Source organism: Pristis pectinata, chromosome 1 (assembly GCF_009764475.1).
Source record: "Pristis pectinata isolate sPriPec2 chromosome 1, sPriPec2.1.pri, whole genome shotgun sequence".
Taxonomy (NCBI): domain Eukaryota; kingdom Metazoa; phylum Chordata; class Chondrichthyes; order Rhinopristiformes; family Pristidae; genus Pristis; species Pristis pectinata.
In genome coordinates this window covers 85,681,725-85,705,583 of record NC_067405.1, presented here as the reverse complement: position 1 = coordinate 85,705,583, position 23,859 = coordinate 85,681,725, and the positions used below count along the sequence as shown (strand labels likewise).

Here is a 23,859-nt window from a genome sequence, read left to right as displayed (position 1 = left end):
CCCTCGGTTGTGGGGAAATGTATCCTGAGGCGCCCGGTACCCGCCTCAGACAGGCCGCCTCACTCCACCGACGTGGGCTCCTCCTGTGCCGGGAAGCAAAGATCTCACTCAACGGCTTAACGTTTAACCCAGCTGGTGTGAGCCCGGTTGCATAATGTTTTCACCTTTTTCTTTACGTCTTTATTTTTATCTGGAATTCTGTCTGGAAACGACGGGCCCAGACCGTCACTGAGGCGTGTAGACTCGGAGTTATACAGCACGGAAACAGGCCGTTCGGCCCAACCCGTCCATACCCATCAAGATGTCTATCTGAGCCAGTCCCATTTGGCCCCTTAACCTTCCCTAACCGCGTACCTGTACAAATGTCTTTTACACATTGTAATTGTACCACTTTCTCTGGCAGCTGGTAGCATAGACGCACCGTGTATGTGGAAAAAGTTGGTCGTCAGATCCCTGCAAAAATTTTCCCCTCACACCTTAAAGCTATGCCCCCTAGTTTTAGACTCCCCTACCCTGGGAAAAAGACTGAACACCCACCATATCTACATCCCTCCTGATCTTATAAACGTCTAAGGTCAGCCCATGGCCTCTTATGTTTCAAGGAAAATAGTCCCAGCGTAACTCAAGCTCTCCAGTCCTGGTAACATCATAGATGTTGTGAATATCATTGTGAATCTAAACCTAAAAATGCCCTTGTGAATCTTTTCTGTGCCCTTTTCAGCTAAGTGACATGAACTTGGGTTGCCCCAAGAAAAACCAAGTCGATGATAACATTTTCTTTAGTTTATCATTATTTGTTCATTGCAGGGTGTGGGTGTTGCTGACAATGGTCAGCTTTTTAAAAAAAATTTCCCACCTCATTGTCCCCGAGGAAATATTTCTAGTGAAGTTATTCTTAAAGTGTTGTTGGGTTGTTCCAGGATGTAGATTCAATGGCACTGAAGGAATGGTTGGGGATTTTAAAAAGAAGTGTTAATCTGAATTTAACCCTAGCAGTACCCAAGTACTTGATAAGACAAAAAATATTATTGCATACCTCACTCTGACTTATATCTGCTGAGTGTTTAGTGACAATACTGAGGTAGTTTTACTGCATTCCTTCCTGGACTGTATTGGTGACATCATCAAAAGATGCTTGCTGTTTGAGGGAATTTGAGGAGCTTTCTGCATAGAATTATACAAGGATACACACATCATCTAGGCAAGTGAACTTGAAATAGAATGTCTAATATATCCAAAGTTATCACCTCTCAACTAGGGACAAGAGGCTCGATGCCTCATGCCATTAGCTGGGATGTTAGGTAGATATTTTTTTGCTTTAGTTCACTGTATATTGTGACCTCTTCTTAAGGCTTATGCACTGATGTCAGGTGAGTAAACTCCCATGAGACACAAGAAATTCTGCAGATGCTGGCATCTGGAGCAATACACTAAAGAAGTGCTGGAGGAACTCAGCAGGTTAGGCAGCATCTATGGAGGGAAATAAACAGTCAACGTTTCAGGCCAAGACCCTTCATCAAGACTGGCAAGGAAGAGGGCAGAAGCTCCCATTTCAACTTATTTTTTAGTAGCCTGACATCGAGAATCAGATTTATTATTGTTGACTTGCGTGTGGTGAAATTAACCATGAAATGTGACTGAGATGCAAGATGGGTAATGGGTTTAGTATTGAGACAGTTGGTACTTCCATACTTTTACTCATGTTCCTGCTCATTCCAAACCATTCCAATATTTCATTAAGCTCCAACACCTCCCCAAATTTTCTGTTCCCTCCAAGTGAGAAAGTATTGCCTTATTCCCTGGCCCTTTCTCTCCACCTTTAAAAAAAATCATCCCTTCAACTAAACTTTCCATTATATTTTTAATCTCTCCATGGATCAGCACTGACCTGTAACATCTTGGAATATTTTCCCTAGTAATGATGTTCTCCACAAGCCAAGGCGGCATAAAATATACAAGCATACAGAAAAATATTTAAGTGACCTCAGGAATGAGGGTCTCCAAAAAAAATCATCAGTTACCAAATTCAAGGTCCTCCGACCTTCAGAGGAGCTCACCACAGATCTCTATTACTCAACGTCACAATGTGGGCTCTAATAATAGGAGAGAAAATAATCCAGTGTTACTTGAGATGAACGATAATCAGTTCCAAAATAAATGAGGTACCAAAAGTGAAGGAACAATTCAATGTTTTATTCATGAAATGTACAGATATTCTTCTCATAGGGAAGAAAGTGAAGGCAGAATTCAGGAAAGGACAATGTCATTCTATCCAGTATCAGAGCAAGTTACACCCACTCAACAGTTTGCATGACACATTCAGTTCCCTATCAATCTTTGTAAGGGAGGACTTGGGAAATCATCACCTTCCCACTTGTGTCTAGGGGTGGGGGGAGGAAAACACAACATGATGCAAGTGAAGGTATCTGGCCAGTCATTTTGTACGCAGTTTCTCGTGCTACATCAGTTCCTGCAGTGGAGCATACAAGAACTGACTCAAAAGTATCCAAATAAAAGGCAAACTCAAACGGGATGAGACATTCAGGCTCAGAAAGAAAGAATGAACCACAGAAGCAGGGCAGACCTGAGAAACAATGACTGATTGAACCCCAGTCTGAAGATCTGATACTAAGTTAAATACTGGTGAGTTTATCACTTGGTTCTGCAACAAAGTCCAGGAACCTGTAGTGTGCTGCTTGGCAAAATTAGGGTTCTGAATTATCCGAGCACTTGAAAGCAAAATAAATCAAATCATGTAACTGGTTTAACTTCCAGTATGCTGGGTAGTCCCAGCCCAGCCTCCCAGTTATTGTTTCTGTGATGGCATCCATACCACCTTAATGTGCGCGTTGCTGCAAGGTGGAATAAGTAGTCAAGCATGCACAACAGCAAGAGTTAAATATAAACAGAGTGCAATGTGTCATTTTGTTAATTAACAGCTGGTAATGACATTACCAGTATCAGCGTGGAGGCTGGAGGGGCAGTGCGTCAAAAGCGAGTGGAGCTAAATAGAGAGGGGCTCCAACCACAGCCTCACTACAATTCTACACTGCACATTGAAGTACTGGTTTCACAGAAGCAAGAGGCACAGAGTCACATTTAGTGTTCACTGGAACATCTCGCTATTGAGATAAGGAAGGGCGACCTCTTCACAAGCAACAATAATAAACAACACTGACATACAGGAACCTGACCAGGCTGCAGCAGCTGACAAACATTGGCAGGAATTTTCACCAATGTCCAGCAAAAGTGGGGGAGAGCTCGAGGTCCACAGGTGTTGGGGAGCATACTTAGAGTTGTCCCAAATTAGTAGGATACATGGAGAAATATAGAGGCCTGGTCTCAAAGGATCAACAGTATTGTATTTTCCCAACACCAGGACAACCCTTGTTCTTGTGCTGGGGAATGGGCACTGTTAGAGAAAACTGGCCTGGTCACATCACAACCAGAATGGGCAAACTAAGAAACAAGTAATAGCAAATATCCTAAAAACCACAATTTATACAACACTGGATTAATAAATACCCCATAATCAATAACCCCAATCAGAAAAAAAAACAGCAAATACAATTTAAAAGCACCTGATTGCCACCCGCTCAGTCTTAGAGTTCAAATCAGAGAACAGTCCATTCTAGGAAGCACTGGAACAGTGCAATACACGAGAGTCATGGACCTCCTCGTGCCAGACTGGTTTCCTCTGCTAATCATCTCTTGAAGGTACAGCACTGCCCCACCAGCAAGATTACTCAGTCTGTCTGTCCTGCAGCTGGCTGCTCGGTGGTAGCCAGGTGAAATGTGCCACACTGACAACTAACTGGTGGGACCCAGGAATCGCCACACTGAGTAACGATTCCCACAACTGCGCAGGAATGGGGAAACCAATGAAATGACTGGCACTCTCCTGTGCAATTGACAAACTTCTCTACATAATCAGGTAACACGGTGAGGTCAGAGGCTGACAGAGTCTGAGTGGAGAGCTCGCCTGCTGAGTCACGGTGAAGAGGATTCAGTGAAGGAAACGAATGCTCATCTTCTGCTCAACATCAACCTTCTCCAACACCTGGAGGGGGAAAAAAGGAACAGTGAACTACAAAGAGGAACAGACAGCAAAGAGCAGAGTGAGAAAAACAAGCAGGGGCACAGATACAACAGAGGGAGAGAGTACTACTGGATACAGGTCTGTCTGTACATCTTCGTAATATCTGTGGATGCAGGTCTGTCTCTGTAAAGCTGAGGTACAGTACGTGAGTGCAGGTCTATCTGCATAACACTGGAGTACAGGTCTCTGTACATTACCGAGGCACAATACTGCTCCCTCTCCTGTTACCTTCTGAAACTCCATGAAGGAGATTGAATTATCGCCATCCTGATCCGCCTCTTGAATGGTCCGGTCTGCAATGCTCCCCAGCTGCTCGTCAGATATGTTAACTCCCACCATCATGCGAAGGACCTGAATGGAAGAGAATAAGCAGATAATAGTGAATGTGTCAATAAAGGAGGGGATGAACTGTATGAAGAATCCCCTCAAAATACCAGCTCCTTCCAAAACCAGATTATCTCATGACTGTCAAATCCACCCACTCTGCATTCAATTTTAAACTATCCAAGGTGAGGCACAAGAAGATTGGGCACTTGTGGACACTGCAAAGTTACGTGAAAACTGAAGGAAACAAAGGGCTTGAACTGCAATGCTTATGCAACAGCTACACTGCAACCTCGAAGGGAATTGCTGGGCCACTTTGGCAAGATCGGCCTATATTTTTGTACTTGGTCTTTCAGGACATCCCTGAGCACTTTATCTGAGTGCTCTGATTTGAAGTTATCTTCTTTACTAATGTGGGAAATGCAGCAGCCAATTTGCACATAGCAAGCTCCAACAACGTGATAATGAGCTTTTTAAAAAAAATCCAGATGAAAGGTATTCACTGGGACACTAGGGACAACTCTGTGTCTACGCAAGAGCAGTTTAGCATCACTTTGGAAAGACCTCTGACAGTGCAGCTGCCAGGCTAGATGTATGTGTTTGTGCCCCTAGAATGCCTCTTAAATTGGCAACTTCTGAAGTGGAAAGGAGTGTGAACCAAATGTTAAAATGATGGGGTGCTCTGGAACCCCTGCAGCACCAGGCAAGGATCACAACGGCACAGGAGGACCCTGTAACCCAAGTCACAGCAGCACATTCTGGCTGGCCATGATCAGGACAGCAACGTCCACTCACAGCCAAACATCAAAACAAGCACCAGGAATGCAATTCCATAAAACAAACCCTGCTGTGGACAGAAGGTCCCCGTGGATTTAAGTGGGAGAGTATTCTATAAGAAATCAGTAACTATAGCAAGGATTGATCACTTTCACGCCGCAAAATGTGGATTAATGCAGTATAAGGCTTCAGCAGAAGCCATTCATTACCTGCAGGAGCTCTTCTCGAGAGATCTTATCATCCTTGTCAAGATCATACAGCCTGAAAGCAACTGAAATAGGAGAGAGATGTTTCTATCTGTCACAACATCTGGGCAACAAGTAACCTAATCAGCCAAGGAAAACAGGATTGTGCATTGAGTGTCACAAGGACCAGGCACTGAACTGGCCTGCATTCAATCACATCTTCCTCTGCCACTCTTCTCAATTCTCCTTCCTTTGTCATTCAGATCAGCTTTCTCTTTTGCTTTATTTCCATCTTCTCTTATGATTACAGGTTCCCTTCTATGAAACAGTTCTCAGTATTGAACAGTACTTCATACTGCTCTTCCCACCACTCTCTCCCTCCAACACCGACAGAGTACACACACACACATACACAAAGGCATGAGGGTATGAGCCTGGAGGGGAAGGTATGAGGCTGGAGGTGTACTGCAGTTTACAGGAGTGTACAGCTGATAGCAGTAGTGTGAATGAAAGTGCAATGTTCAAAGTGAGAGTTGTGGCTTGTGTGCCACATTCAACAGGTTTGCGTACATGAATAATGAGCACCAGCTTTTACAGACTGTTTGGCAATTTTCTTCACTGGGAATAGCACATGAATGTCTTGCTTTATGTCGGAAACAAAAAAAAACTAACACTTTACTGCTGGCACATTTGTTGACTCCTGAGGGCTAGATTACATCAGTCTGGATTTTACAGGACAACCTTTCCCAGCACAAACTAATCTTGTACCCATGTGCTGCCACAGACAGGTTGTTCCAAAAGCACTAGATCCTCCAGCTGACTTTTCTCTGCCAATTAGATACCATCATGCCCCTATCCTCCAGAGCTGACTGAATTACTTACAGAGCAGCTTGTTATTCCTGCTGTTGAGGGGCTCAGGCACACGAGGGTCTTTGTTTCTGTCGCTATCCTCGATGGGCCGGAAATGGGCAAGTGTCCGCATAAAGCCTCGGAAATTCACTTGGTCTTCACTAGGCACATTTAGAAAGCAATAAAAAAGGGTCAGAGCAGGAAGGTGGTACAGCAACAGTACATGTAAAGAATGATTAAACACTATTACTGAACACAGCAGGAGATCAGGATCACAAAAACCCTTTGAATACCAGGGCTACAAAGGTTAGAATGAAGCCTGCATATCCTACACAATTAGTGCTTGGGCCTTGTACACAGAAGTGGGAAGTGTGGCAACAAGTGATGCTGCATCAGGTGTGAACAAGTGAGAAGAGCAATAGATGACAGGAAAGTGGATTTACGTACCACTAAGACAATGGCTTTTGGACAGCAGAGACTTTGGAGCCAGAGCTGTAAAATATTGTTAAGACATATTTGCTCAACTGGTCTGTGCCTGCATTAATGCTCCACAGACACTTCCTTCCATCCTACTTCAGCTCACCCCATTCATCAGATCTTTCTGCTCCTTAAGCCTGTGTTTATCTGGCTTCCAATATATTCTGTTCAGGTCCTCCTAGGTTATGAACACCTGACTTAAGTATAGCCTGTATATATGAGCAAGTGTTCGGGAGGCTGGTGGGATGGATTTGCCAGCTGCTGCGGCGCTGTAGGTGTCTGTTCTTGACACTAGCTGGAATTTTGCCACAGACCCCAAGATGAATACAATCTAGTTAACACGTTGATGTCCATTCTGCAAATCCTACCTTTACTGGGTACTAAATCCTAGATTTACCAGGATGTTGCCTGGACTTGGGGGCCTGAGTTACAAGGACAGGTTGCGTAAAACTAGGACTTTATTCCCTGGAACATAGAAGATTGAGGGGTGACCTGATAGAGGTATACAAGATCATGAGGGGCATAGACAGGGTGAAAGCAAGGTGTGACCAAGAGGAGGAGGGGGGCTTAAGGATGGAAAAGGGATCATCAGTGGGTGGTGGGGAATCCTTGCCAAGAAGTAGGCCCAGAGAGGGAGGCAGCGGAAGAGTTCGGCATCATGGTGGGCACGGAACTCGTTGAGGTGTGGGCACAGGGGGACAAAGGTAAGGCTCCTCCTGAGGACAGAGCTCCAACACTCCTCTGACCCCTCTGACGCTCTCCCCTGACCCCAGCTGCCACCCCTGCCGTGTCTTCACTCTAGCCTTTGATCTTCCCCTCTCTAAGAACATTCAGTCCTCAGCAGGGACCTTACCTGTCCCTGCGCCCACGCCTCTACGAGTTCCACGCCCGTCATGATGCCAAGCTTTTCCTCTGCTGCCTCCATATCCTGGCCTACTTCTTTGGCAAGGATTCCTCACCCCCCACTGATGACCCCTTCTCTCACCTTAAGCCCTCCTCCTCTTTGACACCCCGCTCTGGCCTTCTGCCTGCTCTGGATCTTTTCACCTCGAACTGCCAACGGGACATTAACAGTCTCGACTTCACCACTCCAACCTCACCCCCTCTGAATGTACTGCCCTCCACTCTCTCTGTACTAATCCTAACCTCACGATCAAATCCGCAGACAAGGGCGGTGCTGTTGTCGTCTGGCGGACTGATCTCTACCTTGCTGGGGCCAGATGGCAGCTCTCAGATACCTCTTACTTACCAGTCAACCAGGACCCCGCTAAGACGCATCAGGCCACTGTCTCCCACACCATCACTGACCTCATCTCCTCTGGAGATCTCCCATCTACAGCCTCCAACCTCATAGCTCCCCTACTCCATACTGTCCAGTTCTGCCTCCTACTCAAAATCCACAAACCTGATTGCCCTGGTAGGCCCATTGTTTCTGCCTGCTCCTGCCCCACTGACCTCGTGTCCTCATATCTCGACTCCATCTTGTCCCTCTTAGTTCAGTCCCTTCCCACCTACATCCGTGACATTTTGTATGCTTTTCATCTCTTCAACAACTTTCAGTTCCCTGGCCCTGACCGCCTTATTTTCACCATGGACGTCCAGTCCCTGTACACTTCAATCCGCCATCAGAAAGGCCTCAAGGCTTTCCACTTTTTTCTTGACAACAGACCCAACCAATTCCCCTCCACCGCCACTCTCGTCCATCTGGCAGAACTGGTGCTCGCCCTCAACAACTTTTTGGCTCCTCCCACTTTCTCCAAACCAAAGGTATAGTCATGGGCACTTGCAAGGGCCCCAGCTATGGCTGCCTTTTCGTCAGCTACATGAAACAGTCCATGTTCCAAGCCCACACCGGTAACGGTCCCCACCTCTTTCTCCGCTACATTGGTGCTGCTTCCTGCACCCATGCAGGGCTCGTCAATTTCATCAACTTCACCTCCAACTTCCACCCCATCCTCAAATTCACTTGGTCCATCTCCGACACCTCTCCCCCTTTCTTGATCTCTGCGTCTCCATCTCCGGAGACAGATTATCTACTGACATCTTTTACAAACCCACCGACTCCCACAGTTACCGTGACTACACCTCTTCCCACCCTGTCACTTGCAAGGATGCTATTCCCTTTTCTCAGTTCCTCCAACGCATCTGTTCTTATGAAGTTTTCCATTTCAGGACATCCGAGATGTCTTCTTTTTTCAGAAAACAAGGTTTCCCCTCCACCACTATCAATGCAACCCTCACCCGCATCCCCTCCATTTCCCGCACATCTGCCCTCAGCCATCCCCACCGCCCCCATTCCCCCCACCCCCGACATAACAGGGGGACAGAGTTCCCCTTGTCCTCAACACCACCCAACGAGCCTCCGCATCCGACACATCATTCTCCACAACTTCCGCCATTTCCAAAGGGATCCCACCACCAAGCACATGCCCCCCTCCCCTCTTTCTGCAGGGATCGCTCTCTCCACAACTCCTTTGTCTGCTCGTCCCTCCCCACTGATCACCCTCCAGGCACTTAACCCTGCAACCATGCAAAGTGTTACACCTGCCCCTACACCTCGTCCCTCACCACCATTCAATTCACCTGCAAATCTATCGGCGTCATTTATTGCACCCAGTGCAGTCTCTACATCTGTGAGATCCAATGCAGATTGGGGGACTGCTTCATCGAGCACCTTTGCTCCATCCACTGCAAAAGCCAGGATCTCCTGGTGGCCACCCACTTCAATTCCACTTCCCATTCCCACACTGACAATGTCTGTTTGTGGCCTCTTCTACTGCCACATCGAGGCCAGTCGCAGGTCCTGTCTTGGTAGTCTCCAACCTGACATCTATTTCTAACTTCCGGTAACTACTCCCCTGTTTTCCTTCTGCACCCCACCCCCCCACATTGTTTTCCCTCACTCCTGTGGCCCCTTCATCCCCTTCTTTCCACTACCCCATCTTCACGACTTGCTCACCTCCTTCCCTTTGTTCTACTGTCCTCTCCTATCAGATTCCTTCTTTTTCAGCCCTTTGCCTCTTCCACCTCCCAGCTTCTCACATCATTCCCTTTTACCCCCCTCCCCCACCCCACCTACCTTCTCCCTCTCACCTGGACTCGCCTATCACCTGCCAGAGGCGAGAGATTTAGAAGGGACATCAGCAGCAGCTTCTTTACAAACAGGGGTGGTGCGTATTTGGAATGAGCTGGCAGAAACAGTGGTTGAGGCGGGCACATTAGCAACATTTAAAAACCATTTAGATAGGTATATGATGAGAGAGGTTTAGAGGGCAAAGGGCCAAACATGGACAGATGAGACTAGCTTGCTGGACAACACAGCATGGACGAGTTGGACTAAAGGGCCTGTTTCCATGCTGTATGACTGACTCTACCTAAAGACACGCCATCCAGGCCAGCAGCAGTGTCCTTTCTAAAACCATCAATAGCATTTAAAAACTTGTCTGCAATAAAATCTTTCAAAAGATTATTATTAGTCTGAAATAAGCTCAGACTAAATTTGTTGATATCAGCTTTATTATTAAGAATGGCAAAAACAAGATTAAAATGCTTCTCCAGAACATCTATTACTTTGGGACAACTGACCCCTGCACACATCTTCTGCTGCGTGGGAACTCTGTTCACTGCTGCATTTCTGTCTTGCAAACTGTTCGGGTTACAAACAGTTCTCAGGAATGTAACCTGGGGACAACCTGTACTGAGTGCCACGTCCTCACCCTCTGGGTGACCATCATTCCCATTCCCCCTCAATCGTAGAAATACAAAGTACAGAAGGCAGCCACTTACAGTTCCAGGAAATGAGGCAAGTCTCAAACTCCTAACCAAGTACATAAACCCATAGTTTATGGTCCATCACCTGCTTATTTAGGGATACTAAAGGAATGTGCATCTTCACCAACCCTCGAGTTTCAGATCCCCACAATATGCCATTTTTTTTTCCTGTCTCCCTCAACTAATCCTTCCAATTAATTTATATCTATCCCAGATATTGAAAAAACACTTGCCTCTCAACTTTCTCCACCACTAATAGTAACAAAGCATCACCAACCACTCTCCTACAATGCAAGCCCCTCTCTCACAGTGTCACCTGGAAACTCCACATTTGGAAAGAACAATTTAAATACTGAGGTATCATTTTTAGACGTCCCTCCACAAATCTACTGACACAAGTTTGAGAACCTTTTCAAACCCCCTTTCCCATCTAAGCATTAGGTTAACTTCTGGCTCAGTCGGCTTCGATACCTTTTGGAAGGGAGATGGGTCAGAGTGTCTGGGGGCCTTTCTTCAGTAAAAACATTGTTGAAATACAGCCTGGTAATTTAGAGATAATCAAGAAGCCACCAAACGTCTGGTGCAATCCAGGACATGGTACAGCAACACTGTCAATCGAGTCCCAGTGCTTTAAATGTGGAGCCATGCAGGTGAGGAAGAGGGATGGGGTCACTGGGGGTGGGTGACTGTAGCAGTCACAGCATGGGGCTAATGGAAAGAGAAATGGCTCAGTAGATTGAACACAAAGCAATTGGTTCAGCCCATCTCCAGTTAGCACTTCTTTAGATTTGCAAATCCACATCATTTCCTCATCCAACAGTACTCTGTTTTCTTACATCAACACACTGAACTTGGTATGTAATATCACAAGGTTTGGAAGCATCAAACAAGAGATGTGGAACTGTTACAGCCCTTTAACCCTGGGCAGAATAATCCTATCAGTCCCATTCCTCTATTCTTACCTCACAGTACTGCATAACCAAATCCCTATCCAATTTTCAAAGCTTGGACTGATTTTCACCAGTCCTACACAGGCAGTGAATTCCAGATCACAACCACTTTCTTGCAAGAACGTCTTTCCTTCTAAATTTTAAACTTGAGTCCTTGACCCTTGAATCATCTGGTGATGAGAACATTCCACCTACCCAGTCTCTGCCAGTCTTCTCAAATTCCTCTTAAATGTCTGGAGAAGCTGCGGTTGTTTTAATTGGAGTCTAACCTCATCCATGGAACCATTCCAGTAAACCTTTCCTGCATGACCTTCACACCTGAGCTCCCACCTGTCTACACATAGCAGTGTATAACCCAACAAAACATTTGGGTTGGGACAGGCTGTGCACTGGGGACATCCCAGTCGACCTAGCCAGTCTCACTGCATGCTCAGGAGTGCTGCACTCACAGTGGGCATGGAAAAAAGCTTGGGCTCTGGCTGAGTCATGAGCAGGTGCATTCAAGTCAGGCGCCAACTGAGCCGATCACATCTCATGCTGCCTTTGCCAGAATTGGATGCAACACTCCAGTTGTGACCTAGCAAGTGTTTTTATACAGGTTCAAAGTACAGTTATGTCTCCATTTATGAAATCCAGGATCCCACATGCTTTACTGGCCTCTCTCAACAACCCCTGCCAGTTAAAAGGATGTGTACATGTATCATGTACCCATCACCTCCCAGCTTCTGACATAATTCCTGCCCTCATCTGCCTATCACCCCCTCACCTGGATCTACATATCACATGCCAGCTCTTGCTCCACCCCTTTTCCTTCACACACACATATAAATACATATAGGTACACATACACACACAGGCTTCTCCCGTCTTTCCAGTCCAGATGAAGGGTCTCGACCCAAAACATTGACTGTTCACTTCCCTCTATAGATGCTGCCTGACCCGCTGAGTTCCTCCAGTGCTTTGCACGTCGTTCCAGATTCCAGCATCTGCAGTCTCTTGTGTCTCCTGTGTACATGTACGCCCAGGTCTGGGTTCATGCTCACCCCATGGAACTGTCCCCTTTAGTCTCCACTGGCTCTCCTTATCCTTACTGCCAAGATGCATCACTTCATGTCTATTAAAGCTCTTCGGTGCAGTCTGTCAACCGATGCCCATTTGTGGCCTATTACTACCGTTCTCACCAATTGCCAGTCAAATCTGGTGTCATCCACAAATGTGCGAAGTTTACCCTGCACACGGTCCAATTCATTAACATATCAAACACAGTGCTCCCACCATTGACCCTTACCATCCTCTAGTCTGAACAACCATTTGCCACCATTCTCTACCTTTAACCCAATTTCCTATCCATGCTACAACTGAATCTTTAATTATATGGGCCTCAGTTTTGCCAAACAAATTCTGAAAATCCATGTACTTGACATCCACTGCATTCCCTTTAACCCTGTCTATTACCTCAACTAAAAATCCAACCAATGACCGAAAGAAAACACCAGCCACCCTGGAATGTCTCAAAGATCACCCCAGTGCAGGTAAATACAGTGAGATCAGACAAATAGGAAATACTGAACTATTGACAAATACAACTGATCAGGAATGAATAGACTGAAAGAGTCCAAGGTCACTTCTGGCAGTAACCCTTTGCATGGATTTCTACCTTTGCACACAACTGATTGTTCTGGTTAATGGATCTTTCTGAAACTGCACTTTAACCTGTTCACCGTCCACCTTTCCATCCACAGGACACTTACTTCCAGCAGTAAGGTAACGCATGAGATATTGAAGAGGTTGACACTTGGGAAATGCTTCTCTGTAATTAGAGTCTGTACACAGGTAAAACACAGTCACAAGAAATTGAAGGTTGAAATTTAAGGCGTAACAAAGGACTCAGTGTTCCAGTCAGGAACTCGATAAGATATAAATATTACCAAATGTATTCAGGGTGTGGAGATGGGTTAGAGAGACGGTGAACAGCTATCATAGCCTGGGGAGGTGCTGGATAAAAACTGTAACCAAGCAATAAGCCTCTTCAAGGCAGCAGAGGTCTGAAAACACAAACCCCTACTACCTTAGAGAGGTTTATTGCTTCGTTACAGTAACCTCTGGTTTGACAACCCTCCGATCAAACCAGACCAGTTTTCTCTGGATTCTAACCCATAAAATAGCAGCCTTGCCTTGTAAAACCAGCTTGTAGCAGTGGTGTAGGAACTGAATTACAGATATCAGCAGGGGCAGCAACCAAAGACATGAAGCTAATAATTACAACTGGACACCCTCTGCCTAACAGCTGCTTAGAATGCTCGAATGCCTCGACATTGAAAGCAGTGCATGACATTCCTGATCTGCTCCAAATATGAGTCCTGCAACTGCCTCAGTGTTCCTGGGATAGAAAAGGATATGGAATAACAACCTTCTTTCCCATCAAGAATTCCTGATGGGAAGTACGTGTTGAATCCATGTCACAGAGGCAAAATGCTTGTATCTGAGCCAGGGTCAGTTCCCAGGGAAATGGGAGCAGCCATTCCAATAATCTGTCCCCACAACTCAAGGGTACAGGCTCACAGGCACCAGTGTTTTCAGTGCCTACTCACCACTCTGCACACCAGCAAGAACCCAGTCTGGAGACAATCCCAACCTTTCACACGGAGGAGCACATTCCAACAACCGATGATGTCAAGTAACTCTCATTACCTCTCAATTCCCTTAAACAAGTCCCCACCCTGAAAACAGCAAGCTGGATGAGATGGAATGCATCTTTAAGCACCGCACCTTCTGGAGGCTTAGAACCCAAGGATGGACAATATAAAGTAAACATTTTATTCAAGACAAATGCACCATCATTAAAATGGAAAATCCCACCATCAGAGGGGAAGCTGGATGGTATGGGAATAGGAGAGCAGTATCAAAACAATGGACTGTGGAACGGGTGAGTGGAACTGCAAATACTAATGTCGAGTATCACCTGATTAAACTTCAGGTCTCCAGGTTAGTTTTCCCAGTTACCTAATCTTAACACCACAGATACAATAAAGCAGTGGTTACGTGAATAGAATGGTAATCCCAACTATTGAAGAAATCCCTGATCTGCAATTTGGGAATTTAAATTCAACAATCTAAAAACAGAGGCAGCAAGAGTGAGCACAAAACTGCTGACTTGTCTCAAAACCCTATTTGGTACATATTTGGAATGAGCTGGCAGAAATACACTGGTTGAGGCAGGCACATTAGCAACATTTAAAAGCCATCTAGAGAAGTACATGGAAAGGAGAGGTCCAGAGGGCTATGGGCTAAATGTGGGCAGATGGGACTAGCTCATTGGGCAACTCAATCAGCAAGGACGAGTTGGGCCAAAGGGCCTTTTCCCTGCTGTATTGTATGACTCTATAACCCAATTGGATCATAAATTCCCTTTAGGGAAGGAATCCTTTCTCAGGCAGGCTGGGGTCCTGTTCTATACCCATGTGCTTGATTACTGCCCACTGGTGGCTCAGCAAACCATTCAGCTGTAGCAATGAAGTTCCTGAGGCCATCGTATGTTAGTGACAGCCGAGGAAGGCAAGAAAGCCCATGTTCCAAATGTGGATTTAAAATAAGGAGAATGTAGGAACAAAAATGGTAAATTCAAGTTTAATGCCAAGAAAGAGCTCTTTGCAAAATACAATGAATCCCTTGATGGGATTGGTGTGTGCAGCCCAAAAACTCTGGAGGGATGGGGCAAATGTCTCTATCCCTGGCAGAATTAGACAAACCACCTTCAATTTTTCCCCTCAGGGAAAGGAAGGAAACTTCATAGGAGATAAGTGTCCCAATCCTTATACTGCAGTGACCTGATACTTCAAGAATGGGCAATCACTTAGCTGGGCCGTGAAGTTGGAGGATTGGCAGATAAGTGTGAAACAACACTATTTGAGAAGGAAATACAAATATTAATCACCGCTTACTTTTCTGGGAAGAAGGCATTGATTATTCTGTCTCCCAAAGGGTTAATGGCCAGCTCAGGAATCCGTTGAAAATCTTCACGGCTGCGGACAGAAAGACACAGCAGAATAATTAGTAATAGATTGGGCAAGGGCTCCCAACAATGATGTTGGTAAATGACTCGCCCGATAGCATGGGAACAGACAGTGCAGAAAATGAATTTCAGAAATGACATCAGGACACGTTCACTCCGCCTGTTCCACAATGCAAACTCATCCACCTTGTTTCCCCATCACCCATTAGAAACACTAACTTCTAGATGTGACCAATGCCATACAAAATGCAGAAATTTTAACCCTACAGTGCAATTGACAGGCTCCTGGAAGTCATGACTACTTGACCAACAACACCACCAACAGAGTAGACCCAAACAGAGCATCAGAGGCCACTTCCATCCATTGTACTACTTTCAAAGGTTCCAGACTTCTTGCAATTACACACAAACAAAAATGACAGTACCACCTGCCTAAAACCCACAACTCGGCTGAAATATTATCTGCCTCATATGCTTGATCCTAATGCAACAGTTATTCTGAACTCTGTATTAACATTCTCTCAGCCAAGTCTTTAATTCTATACTTGGTGTGCCAGATTAGCTGATGCACCGTACTACTTTCAAGTGAAGGAAGGCCAACCCTTGCCCCATCTCTTCTGTCACTCAGAGACCCTAGTTGTGTGGATTTGGAGGGCTGGGGATGGGTTGTCAAACAAAAATTATTCCATATAAAAACTTAACATTCAGAACTGAACCATCAGCTCAAGGACTACAAGATCATCAACAAAGCACGCATCAGTGGAAAACACAACCCCTTCATTTCGACAAAAGCTACATCTAATGCTGTTGTATTATGACCACTCATTTTATTAAATCAGTGGAAGAAAGATGATTCTCAATTACAAATTTCTGAATGGCAAACAAACAGAAATGCTAGAAGAATTCAACCAGTCAAGCACCATCTGTAGAAACACAAACTAGTCAACATTTCATCAAAACACTGATTAGCAAGTCAGTTAGCAAGCTCCATTATCAAAGCTGCAACACCCTGTGCAAAGATGCAACATAATGATGTTACCCCCCCAATGAAGCTTCTTTAGTAGTTAATTATTTTATCTTGTCGAATAGAAGAAACAGAAAGAGAAAAAGAATGGGTTGAAAATGGAAACAAAACATCAAGAGATTAAACATTAGGAATCCTATTTTTGGGGCAAATTCTGTGCATCTTGCGTGGAGATTACTTTTGGGGGAACAAGACAACATCAAATAATAAGCACTCCTGGTCAACGAGATGAGGATGCACACCAAAGCTTCCACAAAGGGTTTAGTCTAACCTCAGAAGTCTAAGCTCAACTAGTACAGGAAAGTTCCACAGTGAGGGTCTCAAATGGACACCAGAGAAAACAGGTTAAAGACCGGAGTCAGTTCATATATGGCCCTGACTGGGAATTTTGTAGCTCCTCGGAGCCCAGGAAAATAGGAACAGGCAACTCAGCCCCTCAAGCCTGTCCTGCTATTCAATGTGATCATGGCTGATCTCTGGCCTCAACTCTTCTGTGTCAATTCCCATAATCCTCAATTCTTTAATCTTCCAAAGATTTACCTACCTCCACCTCCAATACTTCTAATGATCGAGCAGCATATTTAATTATGTTTCACGGAGTAAGGATCGAGCAGTCCTTCCACTGTGAGCAGTGTTGGTGATCGAGTGAGCACCAACATGGCAATTAACACGAGTCAGTCTCTCAAGACACACAGTAACAACAGTTTAATCAAAGGACCTCACAGCATATGGGATATTAAACTGAGAAGTGCTCCCAAGGTTCGTTGTAGGAGCATATTCAGTTAGTACGGCTCCAGCCTGAGGCAGAAGTCTACCTCTTCAAGGCATACTGCAAAGACCCTAGAACACATTCCATAGAAAGTATTCCCAATGCTTTTGCAACGTTAAAATGAAATCCTGGCTGCCCTCTCAGGTGACATTAAAGGATGCCTGCCACACTGTCAGAAGAGGCTTCTCCATTTTCCTGGATACGAGTAGAGCCACTGCTCCAACAACCCGGGTCCAATTCCGACCTCAGCTACTGTCTATAAGAGTTTGTACATCCTCCACGTGGCCATCCCCCATGTGCTCTGGTTTCCTCCGACATCCCAAAGATTGGTAAGTTAACTAGTCAAATAAATTGCCCCCAGTGTAGGCAAGTGCTGGAATCTGGGGGGGGGGGAGGGTGGAAGTTGATGGGAATATGGGAACGACAAAATGGGTTAGGGTAGGATTAGTATAGAAATGGCTGCTTGATGGTTGGCACAGACTCAATGGGCCAAACAATCTGTTTCCATGCTGTGACTCTATGGCTCTAAGAACACAAACAGATTGCACGAGCATTAAGTTTGTACTTGTGGCACCTGAGAGCAATTTGGTTGCCGCATGTATTTCATTACAATACTAACAATAGTTCAAAAGTACATCATTGACTCCACTTTGAAATCCCAAGGTCATCAACAATAGTCCTCCTATGGCAGTGGTGCAGCGGGTAGTCCTGTTGCCTCTGTTCCATGGATCCCAGTTTAACCCCAACGTGCAAACTCCAGACAGCACTGGACATTCTCCATGACTACGTGGATATCCTCCCACATCCCAAAGACATGCTGGTCAGTTAATTGATCAGTGTAAATTACTCCTTGATGTGGGTGGGTAGCAGTGAATGAGGAAGGGGAGGGAAGAAACAGGAGGGGGAGCTGATGGGTATGAGAGATGGAATAGGTGGCAGAGGCAAGCGAGGGAGAATGATCCAAGAGCTGGTATAAACTTGACAAACCAAAAAGCCTCCTGCTTCACATGGAAATAAATAAACAAACTTGTTTTTACAGAGCCAAAGCACACTAATGGTGGTGGTGATGGTACTGGGAAGGTGATTGCATATATCCACAGGGCTGGTTATTAGCTTTTACTCTAAACCTGCTGTTGTGAACTTGTTGACGTGAAGGAAACTGTCTGACCTTGTCCTGACCATGGGGGGTAGGTGGAACTGGTCTGAACTGCAAGGAACCTACAAGTACAATAAATACTTTAAATGTGTGGCATACTTAGCCACTGTCCAACAGGAAACAATTTAACTCTGCAAACTACAATCAGAATGTGGTGTGGGCAAGTCACAAATCATTAGGCAGTTAAACAACTTTTAGTTGTGTCATATTTACAAGCGACTTACAGCCTTCCCCTCTCCTCATAGCTTCCAAAACAATTGCATCGCAGGGTGTTGTTAGAAAAACAACCGTCTCTTCATGTTGGCAATCTTTAACAGTTGCAATTTATGATAAATCTTCACAACAACATCCAAGAGGCCAAGAACGGAGCAAGCGAGTTGTGCGGGTGAGAACTTGCCCACTCACTGCTCCCAGGTGGAGGGGGCAGAAATGGAGCCAGTACAGGTTCTTAAGCTGAACTATTCCATCATTCTATGACAGATCAAAGCAGTGCACTGCCAGCTGTTTTCAAAAGGTTCAACATTAGAAGAGCTGTGACAGGACTCAGCTTGCTGAGAAATGACAGCAAAACTAGGCTGAGCTCTAGTGCTGGTAATTGATGTCAGAAGTAGACTTGTGTTGCATACTGCTGTTGAGTGGCCTGCCAATGTAGATGATGCTCACAAGAATGGTCACATGCGAGGTACTCATGCACCACTGTACATGTGGCTCTGTGCCTACAAATCCATCAATACACATAGAAATTAGGGGGTGGCAAGACACTTTCTGCTTGAGAGCACTGGATTATAGCCATCATACATCCCCATTAACATAGAACAGTATAGTACAGGAACAGGCCCTTCAGCCCACCATGTCAGTGCTGACCAGAAAAGTGAACTAAAATCCCCATGTCTGGGGGTGGATGGTATGGAGAATGACAATACAATGAGATAAAAGTTCATGAAATGACTGAGTTTTAACTGGCTGAAGGGACGGGAAGGGGATACACACACTAAAGCCAAGAGGTAGTGAAGTTGTGCACGGCTGGAGGTAACAGCATTGTCACATGTCCTGATTTCTCCATTACAGGGAAGGTTATGAAAGAGCTCACCACAGATCTGTGTATTCCTTTGTGCCCTGCTCTCGCTTACAACCTGGCTAATTCTATTGCCCTGTTCTTGCCCACAGCCTGGCTAATCCCAGTGCCCCAAAAAAGCTCTGCATCCTTCACTGGTTCAAACATTTGCCTCATTTTTCTTTAATATATACAATTGTTGTGGCAAAGGAATTCAAGGCAATTCTGTATAAAGTCATTTCTAACCATACATTTAAAAAAAATGATTAACTTCCTCAATAGTTAAGCCTTTGCTTATTCATCAGGTCTCTGCATTCTTCTTCTAACCTCAATTATTTTTCCGTTCTTGGCCTGTGATCCAGTGAAAAGAGACTCTCCTCACTTTTTAACCACAGGTATTACTCTATGAGGCTATTACTATTTCTACCAGAGATTTAAGTTTAGTGATCCATTGCATTTCTTTGGACAAAGGTCATCTATTCAGGTTAATTAGATAAAGAATTCCCCACATTGTATGTGTTTTGTGACTCCAATAATAACTAATCCCTAAAAACATATTCTGAAATTAAGTGAGCAATAACAGGTCATTTCACTGGAAATGGAAACAATGCCTTTGGATAAGAGTTTATGTATTGGAGGACAATGTTTATGTATCTTTAATGAATCAGGTTTAAGCAAAGATGAGGACAAATTATTTTACATACCGCAATCCTTTAAGTTATTCAATTAATGGTGAATCAGGATTTGTACAGTGGCACAGCTACTTTTGCTGCTGTCTCACCGCTCCAGCAACATGGGTTCAATCCTGACCTCTGATGCTGTCTGTATGGAGTTTGCATATTCTCCCTGTGACTGCATGGGTCTTCCCCAAATTCTCTGACTGGTTGGCTAGTTAGCCACTAAAATGCCCCTACTGTAGGTGAATGGTAGAGTCTGGTGGAGGTGATGGGAATGAGGGGAGTAGAAAAATGGAACTAGTGTGAGATTACTGCAAGAAATGGGTGCTTGATGGCTGGAGATCCAAAGGGCCTGCTTACAGTGATTCTCTGCACTATTGCAAAGTATGGCAGGACAAATAAGCAATATGTATGTCATGTTAAATATCTTGGCATCCTTTCCAATCATTGCCACATCCCTGCTATTCTTTTCCCTAACATTATGGAGCATATAATTGCCAAACCTCACTGGTACATATGCTTTAGGTATTCCCATCATAAGCAGTCTCATTCCAGAAAGTCATGAATAGTCAGGACAAATTAGAAATTTTTCCCCACAGGCTCTATGACGGCTAATGAGTGACCTGAATAACAACGTTCAAGTTTCTGATTAGGTAGCCAGGAGGATTTTTTGTTATTGTACATAGATACACAATAGCAACAGAAAGGTAAGATTACTACAGAATGATTGCCATCAATACCACAGATTGCATCATGCACCAAGAATAAAGAGCCCTTAAATTGTTTTAAAAAGGTGAATAGGACAGTTCCTTGGGGGGGGGGGGGGGGGGGCGAACGTTGAAGAAGAGAAGAATTAGGCAGCTGCAATGAGCTAAAAATATCACAGATCAAAAGGACCCAAGCCTGTACCAGAACCATCTATTCTACTTTGAGAAGACACAGCAACTGGAGCTGTTACCTCAGCGCCAGAGACCCAGATTCAATCCTGACCTCAGGTGCTATCTGTGTGGTTTGCATATTCTCCCTGTGACTACATGGATTTCCTCTGGGTGATCTGGTTTCCTCCCACATCCCAAAGATGTGCATTGGTAGGTTAAGTAGCCGCTGTAAATTACCCCAAGTGTACAGGTGAGTGGTAGAATCTGGGGGGCAGTTTGATGGGAATGTGGGGAGAATTAAAAAAAAGGATTTATGTACATTAGTGGTGTGCACATTAGTAAACGTGTGGTCTGTGCCAAGTAGTCAGTGGGCTGTGAGGACCTGTATCTGTACTGTCTCTCTCCATGACTCTGTGCTCAATCTAGCCTGACTTTTGATGATGAAACCCATCTAGTCTTTATCGCAATCCTTATGTAGGACCTAGACAGATCAAAGCATTCGAGGCCAAGGTTGGGCACAGGAAACTTCATTCCTGAGATAACTTTCTCCCAAAAGCACTAGTCCAGCTAGCTCATCTTATGCTGTTACACCAAATCAGAACATTGATAGGTAGGATGTGTCAGCAAAAATTGCCTTGGTGACCCACAATGGAGAACAAACTGATATAAACACAGCAACAGAAATATAAAGAAGCCAAATATAGCAAGGTACAAAGGCACATTAAAAATAAATATACAGGTGATTTTACAAGGTTTTACAAGAAAACTATAATCACATCTATGAAATTGACTGACCAATAATAGGACTGTGCTTCCTCACCTGAGAGTACCATTCTCTCCCTTGTCAAGGCTGGTGAATCTGCTGTACAGGCGTGTAATCTGGCTGTGAGAGACTGACAACGGAAAAACAAAACCATCAAATGGGGCTGGAGGCAAGAAGGTTAGAATGTTGCTGCTCAGCTTCAGTGAAGGGCACCGTCCCTCTTCCCTGCATGAAATTAGTCCAATGCTTGCTCCCAAGTACTAGCACAACTAACATGACATCAGCAAGGCCAGTCAAGCAGCGACACAAACAGGGCAACTTACCACCCTTTTCACTCTCTCCTCCACCCCAGCCTCGCCCCCACCCCCCTCCTCCAACCCGCACCCCCAACCCCTCCTCCAACCCGCACCCCCAACCCCTCCTCCAACCCGCGACCCCTCCACCACCCCCCACTCCTCTCCACCTCCCAGCTCCCTTCTTTTCCATCCCACCTCTTCCCCTACCCACAGACTCGCAGCCCCTCTTCTCCACCTCCCACTCCATCCCATCCTTCACCATCCCCAACCTCTGCCACCCACCCTTCAGGGACCCTCTCACCACCCCTGCCAACCTCCCCTCCGCCGTCCCCCCAACCTCCCTGCCACACAGCCCATTCCCACCACCCCACTCCCCTCTCCCTCCACTCCTCCTCCCTTCTTCCCCCCACCCCGCGGACTCACAGCCCGTCTCCTTCTTGATGTCCTCGATCTCCTCCTCCCGGAGCAGGCTGGACGCCCTGGACCCCATGACAACCCGCGGCCTTCACTCGGCTCGGCGACGCGCTGCCGCTCAACTTCCGGCCGCCAGCAGAGCCCGCCTCCTGTGACGCCACCGCACGCCCCGTGTGACGTCAAGGGGGCGTGGTCTGTCGACGTCGCGCCAGCTGCGGGGTGGAACCTGTTCCTGCGGTCGGTAGGAGCAGGGATGATCTCACTGTAACCTCAGCCGCAAGCGCCCTTGCTCATCAAATATCTACCCACTCCAAAATTTCCACTGCCTTTCAGCAACAGAGTTGCAAAGGCTCTTAAACTCTCGGAGAGAATAGAAATCCCCTCGTCTCCGTCTTCGATGGATGTCCTCTTAATGTTGAACAGTGACCCCCTAATTCTCGATCTTGCCACAGGAGGAAACACCCTGTCCACATCCATCCGCAGAATCTCACATCGTTTCAATCAAGTCCCTTTCACCCTTCAGCAGACACAATTCCAGTCTGTCCACCCCTTCCTCATAAAGCAACCTACTCCATTCCAGATGTTGGTCTATTGAATCTTCGAACTGCTTCCAAACCATTAACATCCTTAAATAAGGAGACCTATACTGTACACAGTCCTCCAGAAGCGGTCCCACTAAAAATCCATGATGAAGATGAGCTTGATTGGGACTAAGAAATTGGAAATTATCAAAATGATGTGGAGGGCATCAGAGGTATCATGGATAGAAGTGGGAAGGAACTGAAGCACGAGAGAAAGGATAGAATCAAGACAGAAAGAAGTAAGTTCAGTGGGGCAATCCTGCTTGTGAGTCTTGGGCAGAAGGTTGAAGTGCAGGACTGAGAAAACACAAGACTGGAAGTTGAGGCTTTTAAAACACTACGATGACGTCTATGAAGACCCAGAGACATCAGCCCAATGCTCCTTCAATTCACTCAGCCCGAGTTATTGTTATTTTCTGAGTTCCTCCCTCCCAATTTCTGACTTACGGATACTTCTGGGATGTTATTTGTTTCTTCCTTCAGGCCAAATGAATAGGTTTGCTGACTGAAGCACGTAATCCCTTCATTAAGTTATGGAAACAGAGCTTCAGCTGCATTAGTAGAGAGTGGGAAACAAGAGTTCATGGTATGGGTGAATGATTTATTTTGGCACCACAGGCAAATTCACGTTTGATGAAAGGTCATTGACCTGAAACATTAACTCTGTTTCTCTCTCCAAGGACGCTGCCCAACCTGCTGAGTGTTGTCAACATTTTCTATTATTTTTATTGGTTCGCTCGCTTACTGAAGATGCCTTTATTTAGCCCTTCAACTGGAATCAGTGTCATACAGCACGGAAAGAG

General features: G+C 45.5%; 1 protein-coding gene across 1 annotated transcript; it reads right to left on the bottom strand.

Annotated features, from left to right (window-relative positions):
* Positions 1 to 2,172: 2,172 nt before the first annotated feature.
* Positions 2,173 to 22,631, bottom strand: chp1 (calcineurin-like EF-hand protein 1). The gene is made up of 7 exons (XM_052029368.1): positions 22,485 to 22,631; positions 21,823 to 21,895; positions 15,374 to 15,454; positions 6,268 to 6,395; positions 5,410 to 5,471; positions 4,328 to 4,450; positions 2,173 to 4,060 (listed from the first exon to the last, which is right to left on the bottom strand). The coding sequence occupies exons 1-7, from the start codon at positions 22,549 to 22,551 to the stop codon at positions 4,007 to 4,009; spliced, it is 588 nt and encodes a 195-aa protein (XP_051885328.1). The 5' UTR covers positions 22,552 to 22,631; the 3' UTR covers positions 2,173 to 4,006.
* Between the last annotated feature and the right edge of the window lie 1,228 nt (positions 22,632 to 23,859).